At 50.0% G+C, this 13,571-nt stretch overlaps 5 protein-coding genes across 5 annotated transcripts; 2 read left to right on the forward strand and 3 right to left on the reverse strand.

The window, feature by feature from the left end:
- Positions 1 to 323: 323 nt before the first annotated feature.
- On the reverse strand, positions 324 to 4,262 carry PFICI_00100 (urea carboxylase; the record flags this gene model as incomplete). The annotated part of the gene is made up of 4 exons (XM_007828681.1): positions 324 to 559; positions 634 to 3,955; positions 3,986 to 4,109; positions 4,192 to 4,262. The coding sequence occupies 4 exons, from the start codon at positions 4,260 to 4,262 to the stop codon at positions 324 to 326; spliced, it is 3,753 nt and encodes a 1,250-aa protein (XP_007826872.1).
- Positions 4,263 to 4,818: 556 nt separating this feature from the next.
- Positions 4,819 to 5,639, forward strand: PFICI_00101 (Lactam utilization protein lamB; the record flags this gene model as incomplete). Its single annotated transcript, XM_007828682.1, has 2 exons — positions 4,819 to 4,946; positions 5,006 to 5,639. 2 exons carry the CDS (start codon positions 4,819 to 4,821, stop codon positions 5,637 to 5,639), a joined length of 762 nt encoding a protein of 253 aa, XP_007826873.1.
- A 194-nt stretch (positions 5,640 to 5,833) lies between these two features.
- On the reverse strand, positions 5,834 to 7,276 carry PFICI_00102 (uncharacterized protein; the record flags this gene model as incomplete). The annotated part of the gene is made up of 1 exon (XM_007828683.1): positions 5,834 to 7,276. One exon carries the CDS (start codon positions 7,274 to 7,276, stop codon positions 5,834 to 5,836), a length of 1,443 nt encoding a protein of 480 aa, XP_007826874.1.
- An 855-nt stretch (positions 7,277 to 8,131) lies between these two features.
- Positions 8,132 to 9,867, forward strand: PFICI_00103 (uncharacterized protein; the record flags this gene model as incomplete). Its single annotated transcript, XM_007828684.1, has 3 exons — positions 8,132 to 8,154; positions 8,206 to 8,802; positions 8,862 to 9,867. The coding sequence occupies 3 exons, from the start codon at positions 8,132 to 8,134 to the stop codon at positions 9,865 to 9,867; spliced, it is 1,626 nt and encodes a 541-aa protein (XP_007826875.1).
- Positions 9,868 to 10,088: 221 nt separating this feature from the next.
- On the reverse strand, positions 10,089 to 11,582 carry PFICI_00104 (uncharacterized protein; the record flags this gene model as incomplete). Its single annotated transcript, XM_007828685.1, has 2 exons — positions 10,089 to 11,178; positions 11,230 to 11,582. 2 exons carry the CDS (start codon positions 11,580 to 11,582, stop codon positions 10,089 to 10,091), a joined length of 1,443 nt encoding a protein of 480 aa, XP_007826876.1.
- Between the last annotated feature and the right edge of the window lie 1,989 nt (positions 11,583 to 13,571).

The following is a 13,571-nucleotide window of genomic DNA, read 5'->3' on the forward strand; positions in this document are numbered from 1 at the left end:
GCTTCAGCTCATGCCTGGCTGGTGCGCTAACTTCCCTCACCCTTGCCAGTCGCTTCAGCAAGAATTAGTTTCGTACCTATAACAATATATGGTGTTCTGACTACTACCTGACCTCCCACTGGGAAGCCTCGTGTTTATCAAGGTGGTACGTTTATATTAAAGCTTAAAACTGGTCTAATATCGATGTCAAGCGTGTGATGTACTCAATCGATGCTCTGCGCCTCGAGTTTTGACAAGGTTCAAGCAATCATCTTATAATCCCGTCTGCCTGTTCAATATGCACCTTCATAGGAAATACTGTACGATAGCTTGTCTAGCTGAATCTATGATACTCTTACAACGATGCAAGCTTGACCCGCCTCGACTGACTGCCCGGGCTGAATCAAGGTTTTGTAAATCGTCGCAGCATCTAAGTCGTCTGCCACATTGACATTGATTTCCATCTCCATCGCCTCCAGAATTGTAATCGTCTGTCCCTTTCGAATAATATCTCCTTCTTGTGCAAATACTTTCCACACATTAGCATTTACCGGCGACTCGATGACACGATTTGCTGGATCTGTAAATGTGTCAGTGGGGACAATTACTAAACCGAGACTGCAATGATACCCAGAGGGGCCACCATGAACTCACCTTCTAGTAGCTTCTGCAGCTCGCCTGGATCTGTCTCGTTTGACTTCTTCTCGGCAATCCATTCTTCCAATAGCTTGTTCTCTAGAACAGCCATTTTTGCTTGAGCTAAAGCGATTCTCTCCTGAGTCCGCTGCACCTCGTCCTGCGTCTCGCGCAAGAGCACATTATGCGCACCCATGTCAAAGACATCAGCTTCATACTCGAATTGATAACTACCAGCTCTGAACTTCAGCATTTGACGATCGTACTCTTCCTCGGATACCTCATAGTAGGTGATGAGATCCATGTCTTCAAACATCCAGGGCCGAGTCTCACTGAAGCCGTCTTTGGAGCCGTAGACATCGACTCCGGGCATTGTCATTCCGAGCGGCATAAAACCGCCAGGACTATCGACCGGGTAAACTGCAATGGCACAACCACCCCAGGAAAACGTCCCTGCTGGTGTAAATGTGCGACTAGGATTCATCTTGGGTGCTCGCAGCCGATGTCGTGGATCCACAGGAAGACTTTCGGGCAGCGCCATGAAGAAACCCACGCCAATAACGACAGACTCGAGGCTGAGTAGCACCCTTTTCAGCTCATCCGTTGTGAGCCCGTTATTCGCTGCAAGAAACTCAAAGGGATCGGGTAGGTAGCTTGCTTTGCTCCGCTGATTCGTCATGTACCGCTCCATCATTGCATCAATCTTCTTGTGCTGAAAGGTCACGGGGACACGGAAGCGCCTATTAGGAAACTTGGCCATACTCATGTCGCCAAACGATTTCTCCATATCCAGAAGTATGCCCAAGAGGCGTGTTCTGGACAGTTGAAGGCCGTCGTAGTAGATCATCAACGAATTTCCGCACCCCACCATGTTCAAGATATGCAACCGATCGTCTTTGGAGGATGAACTCTTGGCCATCATGGCTTCAATACTCCTCCTCAAAGCAGTGGCGCGGCACTTGTGATTCAGGTCCGGCTTGCCGTCTCCATACTCAACCAGCAGAAAGTCATCGCCACCCGCTCTGTATGTGGCCAGTGGGCTGGAATCTGTTGCCTCGATCACATGCAGAAGGTCAAATCCGGTCTCTGCGGTCTCGGGTGCCAGCGGAAGGTCTGTAAACATTGGGACTATCGTCCAATCACCATCACCAATGGCACTGCAAATTGCCTCAACAAAGCTCTCATTTCTTCTTCGACATTCAAGGGCACCCTCTAGTGTGACAAGGCGGAAGCGTATGCGATCGCCTGAACGCACTTGTCCCAATTTCCAAAAGTCCGCTTTGATCACAGTCGAGCTGCAGATGAAACCTCCAAAGTCGGGACAATCGACGGGAAATATGACGGGCTCGTCACCGGTCCAGTTGAGTCCGCCAATGGGATAACCATATTCAAAAACATTGCTGGGATGCGATCCCCCCTCTCCTCCATCCGAGCGTGCAAACTTGGGGCGAGGGCCAATGAGTCGCATTCCTCCTCGTGCAGCATTATGACTGACTTGCCATTCGGTCGAGGTGATCATCCTGATATCTTCGGTTGTGAGATAACCAGTCTCATAAGGACCCGACATGACTTGAATATCCCAGCAGTCGTATTGGTACCGAGGCAATAGTTTCGAGGGAACCGAAACAGGCTCCATTGCAGCAAGTGACGTGGCTGCAGATATCCGGAGAAAGTCACCTGCCCGGAGAGCACGGCCCTGGTAGCCACCGACAGTGACCATGGGGTTCGTAGACTTGCTACCAAACCACTCAGCCACATTGAGAAACCCTCCGTAGACGGCAAGATACAAGCGGCAACCTTGCGCAAGCTTGCCAATTTTGATTCTTTGACCTGCCTGGATACGCACGCGGATCCACAGAGGCAGTTCAGTAGAGTCCACGGAGGCCTGAACAGGGGGACCGCATAGTGCAATGATGGCGTCTCCGAGAAATAGCAATTCAGGCCCGGTCAGCGTAATCTCGAGAGCCTCGGTGCCAACGGAATTCCCGACCAAACTATTCGCGATGCGAAAGGCGATGGGATCCATAGGGCCAGCATGGCCGAATCCGTGTCCAACGGTTGGACGCCCGGGGTAATCTTGGATCAATGTTTGTGAGCCACCGGCCACAACATCGATGGCAGCTGGAACATAGCTGAAAGTATCCAGGGTTCTAGTCAGTGTGCTCCCTGTGCCAAAATCATCCGATTCGACGACCTTCAGCAGAAAGTCAAGATTCGTCGGGGGCCCACACACTTGACTGCCTTTGAGTATTTTTATCAATTCCGAAATAGCTTGTTGACGCGATGGTGCATGATGCATTATCTTGGCCAGGAGTGGGTCGTACATGGAGCTGATGACATTTCCAGAGCGTACCCAAGTATCGATTCTCGATTGTTCATGAAGTTCCCAAGTGACTTGCTGTAGTAGTCCAGGGCTGGGTGCAAAGTTGCGAGCAGGATTCTCGGCATAGACGCGCGCCTCGATTGCATGACCTCGAGGCTCAAGGCATTGAGCTTGTAAGTTACTCAACTCCTGCGCATCAAGGCCACCCGATCCACCGAGTTGACGATCTGCCTGTTTCAACATCAAGTGAACCAGATCTACAGCATAGCACATCTCGGTGACACCGTGCTCAACCTGCAGGCGAGTGTTCATCTCGAGAAAGTAGTGATTCCCAGTATGGTCGTCCACAAGGTATTCCACTGTACCCGCTGAGCCATATGAAATTCTCTCGCCGAGACTAATAGCATCTTTCGTCAGTTTTTGACGAAGGCTAGGATTGCGCTCCACGAATGGACTCGGACATTCTTCAATGACCTTCTGATGCCTTCTTTGTATGGAGCACTCTCGTTCTCCAATGCTAATGACGTGTCCTTGGGCGTTTCCAAAGATTTGGACTTCAATGTGCCGGCTATCAGGGTAGTATTTCTCAAGAAACACTCCAGAGTTCTTGAACAGGGTAGTGCCTCTAGATTGGACTTGCTCAAAGCTCTGCTTGACGTCCTGCTCATTCTGGCAAACCATCAAGCCCATTCCTCCACCGCCGGCAGTTGCCTTGAGCATGACTGGAAATCCAAGCTTTTGCGCCGCGGTCACAGCATCACCAGCAGACTCCAAGAGGCCCTTGGATCCCGGAATGACGGGGACGCCCGCTTCCACGGCAAGTTCTCTTGCAGTGTGTTTCAAGCCCATCATTTCAATGGTCTCTGCAGAAGGGCCAACAAATGTCAGGCCAGCAGCGACTACGAGGCGCACAAACTCTGCGTTCTCAGAGAGAAATCCATAGCCTGGTATAATGGCCTGTGCACCCTTTTGCTTTGCGATTGAAATGATTTGTTCTCTGTCATCAGACATTAGCAGCTGGGCAGGGGAAACTCAATCAATGAATACTTGCCCGTCCAAATATGCAGTACTTGCATCGCCTGATAATAGTTGGGCCTCGTCAGCTGCAATGACATGCTGCGACTCGGCATCTACATCCGTGTATATCGCAATGGTTTTTATTTGTAGCTCCCTGGAGATGCATGTCAGCGAGTTTTGCGATGAGGCTCGTATTTATCTTTGCGACAGCGGAAATAAGGTCTGAATGCACTCACCTTGCCCCACGAATCAAACGACATGCTATCTCTCCTCTGTTGGCCACTAGAACAGAGCGCAGGGAATCCATGATGCCGAGCAAAACGATGCAATACAAGCTATCAAATAAAGTTTATGTCAAGGCTTACACCGTTTAGCACGGAGCACGGTTTGATCCTCAATGACACGAGGTAATAATAGTCGCAAGTTTACTACAGCCCCAATACCAGATCTTGTCTACAGCTGTGACTGTCGGTTGCAGCCTTTTGAGGGGAATGTCTCAAGTGTTGGAGTCGCAATGGAGCATAAAACTTCCTATTCGAGATTGGTAGTGGTCACTCGAGTGCAGATCTTAACGTTTACGGTCCATTCTATTCGTGCATTATCGCCAGTCGACTTGGGGTTTCGGGCCACATCCGATGCATTGGCTACCCGCTAACCCGCCCAGCATAATCACCCCGCATACACCAACTCTAACGCCTATCTCGAGATGAGACCTTGACCTAACTCCCGGTTCTCGGCATCGCGACGTCATTATTTATTGACACTTTCTCGATTTCAGTGGTGAAGTTGTTGTAGTATCTTGATAATAACCGCTGATTCAAGTGCAGCATCTCTGCTGGTGGACTATTGGAGAACTATCAAAAATGCCTCCAACCCGGCATAAAGCATTCATCAACGTGGACATGGGCGAGGCCTATGGCAATTATGTTTGCGGCCCAGATGAAGAGTTACTCCCCATGATTGATCACGCAAATGTGGCTTGCGGATTTCAGTAAGCCTGCACCAGACCAGATGCGATACACTAGCGCAAATTCGTCTAACCACCAACAGTGCCGGCGATCCCCTCATTATGAAGCAGACCGTCGCTCTGTGCAAGGCTCACAATGTCAAAATTGGTGCACACCCGGGACTCCCAGACGTTCAAGGCTTTGGTCGACGTGAGATGAAGCTTACTCCCGAAGAGCACACGGCCAACATCATCTACCAAGTCGGCGCTCTGCAAGGATTCCTCACCGCAGAGGGCGTCGAGATGCACCACGTCAAGCCTCATGGAGTCTTGTATGGTATGATGCTACGAGATCTCGAGGTGGCACGTGCTGTTTGGGCAGGCGTGCCCAAGGGTATGCGCGTCTTTGGTCTCGCCGGTACGCACATGGAAACCGCGGCGTTGGAGGCGGGGCTCGAGTTTTGGGCGGAATATTATGGTGATGTAAAGTATCGCGCAGATGGAACACTTATTGTCGATCGCAAGAAGAAGCCTTGGTTGATTGACGATGTCAAGGAGCACGTCAGGAGCCAAGTTGAGCAAAGCAAGGTCAAGGCTGTCACCGGGGAGATGATAGACCTACCGGTCAAGGAATATCCCACCAGCACATGCTGTCATTCTGACTCGCCTGGCTGTGTCGAGATAGTAAAGGCCACCCGAGAGATTGTCGACTCTTTCAACGCTGCACGGGGTCTCTAATGTATAGCATTCCTCCGATTTGAATGATGATTCCATTATTCCATACACACCAAGAACAGTCCCTGAAAGAACTACGAGTACCGAGGCCAAGGGCCAGTTGTACAGTCACAGGAAATGGTCTTTCTCATTGAAAAGGTAGGTCATTTATTAAAAGTCATGAAAGTCTTCAAAGTAGCTCCAGATGTACCCAAATCTTATCCATCTACCGTGTTGCTGTTATCTGCACATTGGAAAACTCCAGACACTGCGCCCTCGCGAAACTGCTCAATGATTACAACAACATTCGCAAACGTACCACCAATTGTGACAAACAGACCCATGACAAAGATTGCCACGTGAAGCCACCACATGACTTTCATACGTAGTGTGCCCGCGCGGTACTGGGGATGCATACAGAACCACATGATGGCAGGAAGACAAATACCCAACGGCCCAAAACCCAGGGAACCAATCAGAGAGACCAGCGACCCGTAAAAGGGAATCGCTTCGCAGATCAACCAGCCAATGAGACCTGTACCATAGGTTGATGCGAGCCAGACCGTCCAATGTTGCCAAGTATTGGCAGTCAAATGCCTGGAGCCGCGCAGGACCCGGACGAAAACGGATTTCCCCGAGATATGAACGCAAATCATACCGCCTGCAATCAGACCCGGGATCGATATGGCATACGACACAATCTTGATGGTCGGGCCGGCCGAACCCAGTGCCGGTGTAGCCAGCCACTGACCGGCGTAGCGATACATGACCATGCCAATGACCATGTACGACACAATGATCCAGGTCATGGTGACATAGACACTCCGAAAGTAGTGTCGGGGTTGTCTCATTTCCGAAATGACCGGGACGTAGCCAGAGGTGTTTGCGGAGGAGGCGTAGATAATGAGCGAGGCTGACCATGCACTGGCGAATGTGACGCTGGATGATGGAAACGCCGAGAATCCCAAGTCGTAATCGCCAGTGGCAGGTGCGGACGCGGGTCGGTCGCGGATGGCCGTTGCAATGAGCACCACCAGGATGGCCACGACGATTGAAATGAAGCCGACCCAGGTGATCCATGCAGTCTTCTCAATCTTTCGGATACTTCCAATCGTGGAAACCACGATATAAGAGACAAAGGCAAACAGAACAGTACACGTGCCATGGTGAGTGACGGCATTGAGCGCAATGGAGAGACCTAGAATCGAGAGTCCAGTACAAAGTATCCAAGAGACGAGATACAAAAACTCGGTGATCTCTTTGGAGACCAGTGCCCATTTCTTGGACCCAGAACTGAGCTGAAGTGCAGCAATTTCTGCACCATCGGCGACCGTATGCAGCGACGGGTGCAGGAGCTTGAATTCACCCTGGATCACGGCCATGTACATGTTGACCAAGCCCCAAAACAGGATGAAAATGGCACCAGGAACGGCGCCCAGATCATTCAGGGCGGAAGGGAGTGACAAGACGCCCGTGGCAAACGTCATCTTGAGCATGAACATGGCCGCTCGTATCCATCCCACGTTGCGAAAATTGACTGCGCCCTCGCCGCCGCCAAACACTTCGGCTTCAGTCTCAATCACGTCTCCGACGATTACTGGGCTGGATGAGCCCGACGGGACGCTGGTTTTGCATTTCTCTTTGCCTTTTTCGATATCCATAGTGACCAACTGTTGTGCCAAAAAAACAAGAAGCGCTGACTGAGCAAGATATGTACAATTACTAGGGAGTCGCAGAGTGAACTGTTTAAGTGTTTCAAACTTATTTATCATTATTCTTGGTACCAAAGTCATGTATACATCATTCAAATAGCTGCTTTTACAACTTCGCGCTCCTCGTCAAAGTCAAATAAGGTTCACAAGCATCAAGCCGACCATGAAGGGTACCCGATAAGCTTGCGATAATTATATGGGGCTGATAGCAGTTGATGCACATCATTTCGATGCATGGTGCAGATCATTAACCAAATGCATAACTCGGCATATATCATGAATGGTAGCAGATCTGCCCAACATGGTTTGGTTTCGATGCAACGATCCATCTTGACGACATGATACTCCCTGCCGTCTTATCAAGGCGCGGAAATCAACAGCTATCCCGATTCTCCAACTCTTTGACATCCGGAATGATGCGTAGCTCCGCTGGACAATGGCCGGCGGCAGTGGAGTGTCCTATAGCCAAATCGTACAGGGATTCTCGAGGCCGTCTCCGACGCTGATAAGCGATAGATTGACTACCCGTTCCCAACCAACACGGGGTCTGTGGATCATTGCGGCATCATACACCTCCGCTTATCGCCACATCTATTGGAGACTGATCGAGAATATCAGACCGGCGGCGATATCCTTATTAGAGAAATTTCAGTCCGAAGACTGTTGAATATCATCATTTCTAGTGTCGCCATTCTTTGATTTCATGAGGATTAGAGTTTATTTTTGTTACAATTCGTCACGCAAACACTTATTCGACTATCAAGATTTGTGAAACAGGATAGTATCGTTCTTTTTTATCCAAGAATGGCGATAGTTACTGCCCCTGAGTGAGTCGCAATAATGGCCATTCAATTCCGATGTCTGCTTACACGTTGCAGTGGCTCCAAGCTCAACCCGGAAGAAGTCAAGGCTCTACTGGCAAAGGCGGGCTTGGCTCAATCAGACACCCTCGTGCAAGATTGGTGTACTCTGCTAGGCTCCTTCGAAGACAGCATACAAGATGTCTTGAGCCAGGAGGACGACCTTCCACGTCCCGACATGACCAAGTACCCGAGGACAGAAATCAAGATTCCCGAAAATGCCGGGGAAAGCGACAAAGGCGGGTGGGCTGTGACCTGTGTCGCACAAAGCACAGCACCCGTGAGCTCACTTCTTGCCGGCAAGAAGGTGGCCCTCAAGGACAATATTGCCTTTGCCGGCATGCGCTGTCTGAATGGCATGGATCCTTTGGGAAAGGAGTGGGTTCCCGAGTATGATGCTACGGTGGCGACGAGGATCATGGACGCCGGCGGAATCATTGTTGGCAAAGCAACTTGTGAAAATGCGTGCATGGAAGCTTCATCAGACACTTCATGGACAGGCATTGTGCACAACCCGTATGCTGACTATTATTCATGCGGCGGCTCAAGCAGTGGATCTGGTCGTGTAGTTGCGACAGGGTCGGCAGACATGGCACTTGGATGCGACCAAGGAGGGTGAGTGATGGACACCAGAACCATCACATTATACCAGAATTTGCTAACAAGGCACCAAGTTCAGTCCGTATCCCTTCCACATTCTGCGGTCTCGTTGGTCTCAAGCCTACTTGGGGCTTGGTTCCCTATAGCGGCATTCTCGGGTTGCACGCGGACATTGACCATTGTGGACCCATGACCCAAACGGTGCAAGACAATGCTCTGCTTCTGGAAGCAATCGCTGGTCCCGACGGTATGGACGACAGACAACCCAGAATGCTGCCTGAAGAGTCCTTGAAATTCTCCAAGTCATTGGCCGCATTCCTGAGTGCCACTGAATCATTATCGAAGCCACTTGAAGGCATCAAGGTCGGAATCCTCAAGGAGGGATTCGAGCTCAGTGTGTTGGATGCAAATGTCGAAAAGGCAGTCCGCGCTGCGATTGCCGATCTCTCTGCCCTCGGAGCTCAGGTCGTCGAAGTATCCATCCCAGAGCACAATCAGGTATGTGCTGCATGGACTTGTACACAAGCCTTGGCCGGTGCACGGGATGGCCTTCTCGGAGATAGGACTGGTCGCAAGGAGCTCTACATGACCGACAGAGCTGGTGGCCCTGAAAGTCAGGTCACACAGCAGAGGTTCGACACGTGGGGACCCGGTGCTCAAAACATGTACATGAAGTACCTCTATGTCGCCGAGAAGTACGGTGCATTGGTGAGTGCCAAGGCGTCCAATCTGATCCGAAAGTACACGAGGGCGTACGATGCCGCGCTTGCGTCCTTGGATGTTCTCGTCATGCCGACCATACCATTTCCCGCGACCCCCAGCTTCCGTGAAGGGGGAGATCACACAACTTTGGAAAGGCTGACTCGCATGGCTGGTACTGTACTAAACACGGCACCTTTCAACGCGACCGGGCATCCAGCTCTGTCAGTTCCTGTCGGTTTCGTTTCCGCTCCTGGTGATTCTTCGATTTGGCTCCCGACTGCTTTGCAAATCGTGGGCAAGCAATTTGACGACTTGACCTGTCTCAAGGTAGCAGGGGCTTGGGAGCGTCACAAGGACTGGAAAACGCTGCAATTCTGAGACGTCTAAAATTGATATTGTGTTCTTGGATGGCATGTGGTGAACCAGTATTGTTTCGGGCAGAAGGCTGTTGAATTCAATGACATTTGATGCTATACAACTTTTTTATTGCCACCTAGAGCGCGATATAGTGCTGGATAGAAATAGATGTGATGATTCATAGATTGACGCACAACAATGTCTATGTAGCTTGACCCGTGACTTACCATGGCCAGCAATATTTACTCTGTTCTCTTGCGTGGCGTTGGGATGCAAAACCAGCTAATCATCATGACCGCGAACAGGCCAATGGCGATGGGGTGCAACACAAATGTGCCCACAGCTTGAGCAAGGATTCCCGTCGTGAAGGGTGCAATAGCGCCGCCCGAGCTCCCAAACGCACTAATTACCGCCATGCCACTTGCTTGTTCCTTTCTAGACAAGTTTCTCGTAAAGATCACAGCAGCACCAGTATAGACCGGTCCAAGCAGAAGACCCACGATGGCCAGAGCGACTGCATTTCCAATCACGTTTGGGACAAGCCACACCAGAAGCTCGAAAATTGTAGCACCAGCCACAATTCCGTAGACGAATCTTTTCTCGCCAATTCGTGCTGCAAGCGGCGAGAGGAAAAATCGACCAAGAGTAATACCCGCCCAGAAACCGGATGAAACATAACCAACGCGCGTCGGGTCGCCATTGCGCATTGTAATGAGGAATGAGATGACCCAGCCAGAAATGGAGACTTCAGATCCTTGGTAGGCAAAGATGAAAAGAGCTCCCAGTAGGACGACTTTGGTCCGGAAGGCCTGAAGCATTGCCTTTAGCTGTTGTGTGCCACGTTGACTCGTCTCGACCGGTCCCAGTTCGGTCTGAGTTTCCTGCTCAAACGTCCAAAACGTCCACGGGGCAAATCCGAGATTAAAAATGGCAAGACCGAGAGTGATGAGGTAGTACATGCTCCAAGAGACTCCATTGGACACCATGCTTGTTGCTATCAGGGGTCCGACTATGCCTCCAACACCATACGATCCATGGGCCATGCCTAGCGCAGTTCCCGCGCTTGGGAGGTTAGCCAGGAAGACGTTGTACATTGAGAGACTAGTCGCCAAGCCGAAGCCAACGAGGAAGAACGAGACGACTATGGCGGGGATCGGCACCGCACAGATGATAGGGATGTATCCTGCAATCAAAAACATCATGCAGATGCCAAATGCCCTGGCACTTCCAAATCTTGCTTGCAAGCTGTCCACAAAAGGCGCAGCAGTGATGAAGCCAATGGCGACTCCCACAAAGATAAGAGACACAGTACCGTATCCAATGTTGTAGTGGCTGGTGGGTGTAAGTTTTGCAGCCTTTGATTGAGTGAGGAGGCAAACTCACGTCTCCATGTACGGAATGAGCGCACCAGCTGCGGAATCATTCAGGCCTCCCGTAAAGCTCATGCTGCAACAAGCCGCGAGCCTAAGCTTATCTTTCCTGGAACTGAAGATGCTTGGGAAAACTTCCGCGGCTGCCTCCTCTGCAACGGGGGAGCCAGTATAGCTCGCACCGGCTGCTCTCCTGGCCGGTCCAGATGCTGTCGGATCTGTGGGCTTGAGGCTGGCGAGTTCAACGAGATCATGTTCATGGTTCTGAATAGCATGAGTCACCGAAAGTGCTCTCTCTGGTTGGCTCGGGAGTTTACTGTGCGGTGGCTCGACATGCAAGAGACCACTGAAGGCTACAGAATCCATGGTGTCGTAAGATGGCAGACTAGAAGGATACTATGTCAATAATAGTAGTAGCAATTTAGAAAAAGAAGTTTCTGATTGGATTGAGCAGAATTAATCAAGAGAAAATTTAAAAGTAAAGCTATAGTCACACCTACCCCGCACACTGGGGTCGAGCCAATCTTACTCAGCTGCTGGCAGCTGTGGGAGTCAAGACCAGTGAACCTTGAGTGAGACCTTGTTAGGTGGTGGTGTTACTTGGTCACAAATAGTGGGGAAAACTACCCAACATCATTACGAGCTACCAGAACCAGCACATTCCTTCAACCTGCTAAAACACTCACTTTGCCGGATTAAACAAAAATTAAAATGATTATTATTACGAAAAAGCCTCGATAAATATTGGAAAATTCCCAAAATTGTAAAAGTTAATTCCTAGAAAATACCGGGCTGGGATAATATTTGGTTTGTTGACAATTCAATCCAGCGCACCTTTATCCCGTGGCACATTATCATGGTACGTATTATCCTCGTCCGTGGGTATATATGCAGTGCTCAATCTGTTGATAGATAATGATGCAGTACAGGACATATAGGGTCATGGAGCGTCTCGTTGACTACCGTGATTGAAAATCGCTATGCGCCAAGTCCTGCGCTACTCCGAACGCGTTGCCTGCCTAGTAGGTACTTGGGTAGCATTCATCGCCCAACTCTTATGTCTCTTGAGCTCTCAGATTGGCATATTCAGAACTTTTAGAGAGTATGTATCTCAGCACTCGGTGTCACTCACTAATCCGATGATAAACCGTGATCAGATTCTTTCAGTTTGTTGAAAGGCGATGACAAGTTCTTATACTTTTTTATTACGAGTGGCAAAGGAATATGAGGGGAATTTATCGACGCTGAAGACATTCCGGCACATCTTCAAGCGGTACCCTCGTGTGGCGATGCTGCAGCTGAAGCCTGAAATTTACATGAGTTTTGAGGATTGAAAGATCCTTGCAGCCGGCGTGTCACGCCTTGCACTGCCACTGTACGATGATAGGCAAGGAGCATGCTCGTAATCGTTGGGCAACGATCGCAAACCAGGACCTATGCGCACACTCTCACGTTCCGCGGCGACCCCAATATCACCTTAGCCTTCGTCACTGCTCGGGGCCAAAATGAGAAAACCAATCACACCATGCTTATATCTTCTCCCAGCTCCACCTAACCATGCTCTCCCGAAAATGCACGTATTATCTGACATCTCCTTGATGCGTAGCTCCTCACAACTTTGAATGCCGTTTTGGAATACGTTGGTTAGCAGTACCAAGATGAAAGATTGATTCCCTGGCCCGGATCTATGTATGATTCCTGCTAGAGCGCCTCCAGATGGCAAACTTACCAATTTCGAGAAGCCCGATGAGACTTTGGTCCCGGTACTAATCACCATCTGTGTCATCATGACTATGGGAGCTGCCTGCTTCACAACATGTCGACTACTAGTGAATTGGCGGAATCTATGGTGGAGCGACTGTATGAAAACACTATTCCCTATTCTACCATTTAAACGTGGAACAGATGCAGCATAAACTTACCAGAGCTGACACAACCTAATATGAAGATTTTGTTGCCATCGCATTCTTCTTTTTACTCGCTAGTATAGGTCTGATGCTTGCTCAACTCAGGTTCGCACGTCATGTCTGGGACGTCAGAGCTTGTTGGTACGACGATATTTATGTCAAGGTCAGTACCAATGCCCCGGGGGGCAATCTGCTACAGGCATTTATTTCGAATTACAGTTTTTATTCTCGCAGCAGATGGTTTTTGCCAATGTGGGATTCTTTTCCAAGGTCTCCATCCTTCTCCTGTTCCATCAGATCTTCAAAATCCGGAAGCCAATGCGTATCGCTATACGCTTTGGGATTGGCTTAGCCACGTTGCTCTCCCTTTCCAGTGTTGCAATAGCTGTGGCTCTCGCCACCCCTCGCAAAGGCGCGGCGTGGAGTAGCGTCCTCAGCAGTGGTAACA

This window comes from Pestalotiopsis fici (genome assembly GCF_000516985.1).
Source record: "Pestalotiopsis fici W106-1 unplaced genomic scaffold PFICI_Scf_1, whole genome shotgun sequence".
NCBI classification, from domain to species: domain Eukaryota; kingdom Fungi; phylum Ascomycota; class Sordariomycetes; order Amphisphaeriales; family Sporocadaceae; genus Pestalotiopsis; species Pestalotiopsis fici.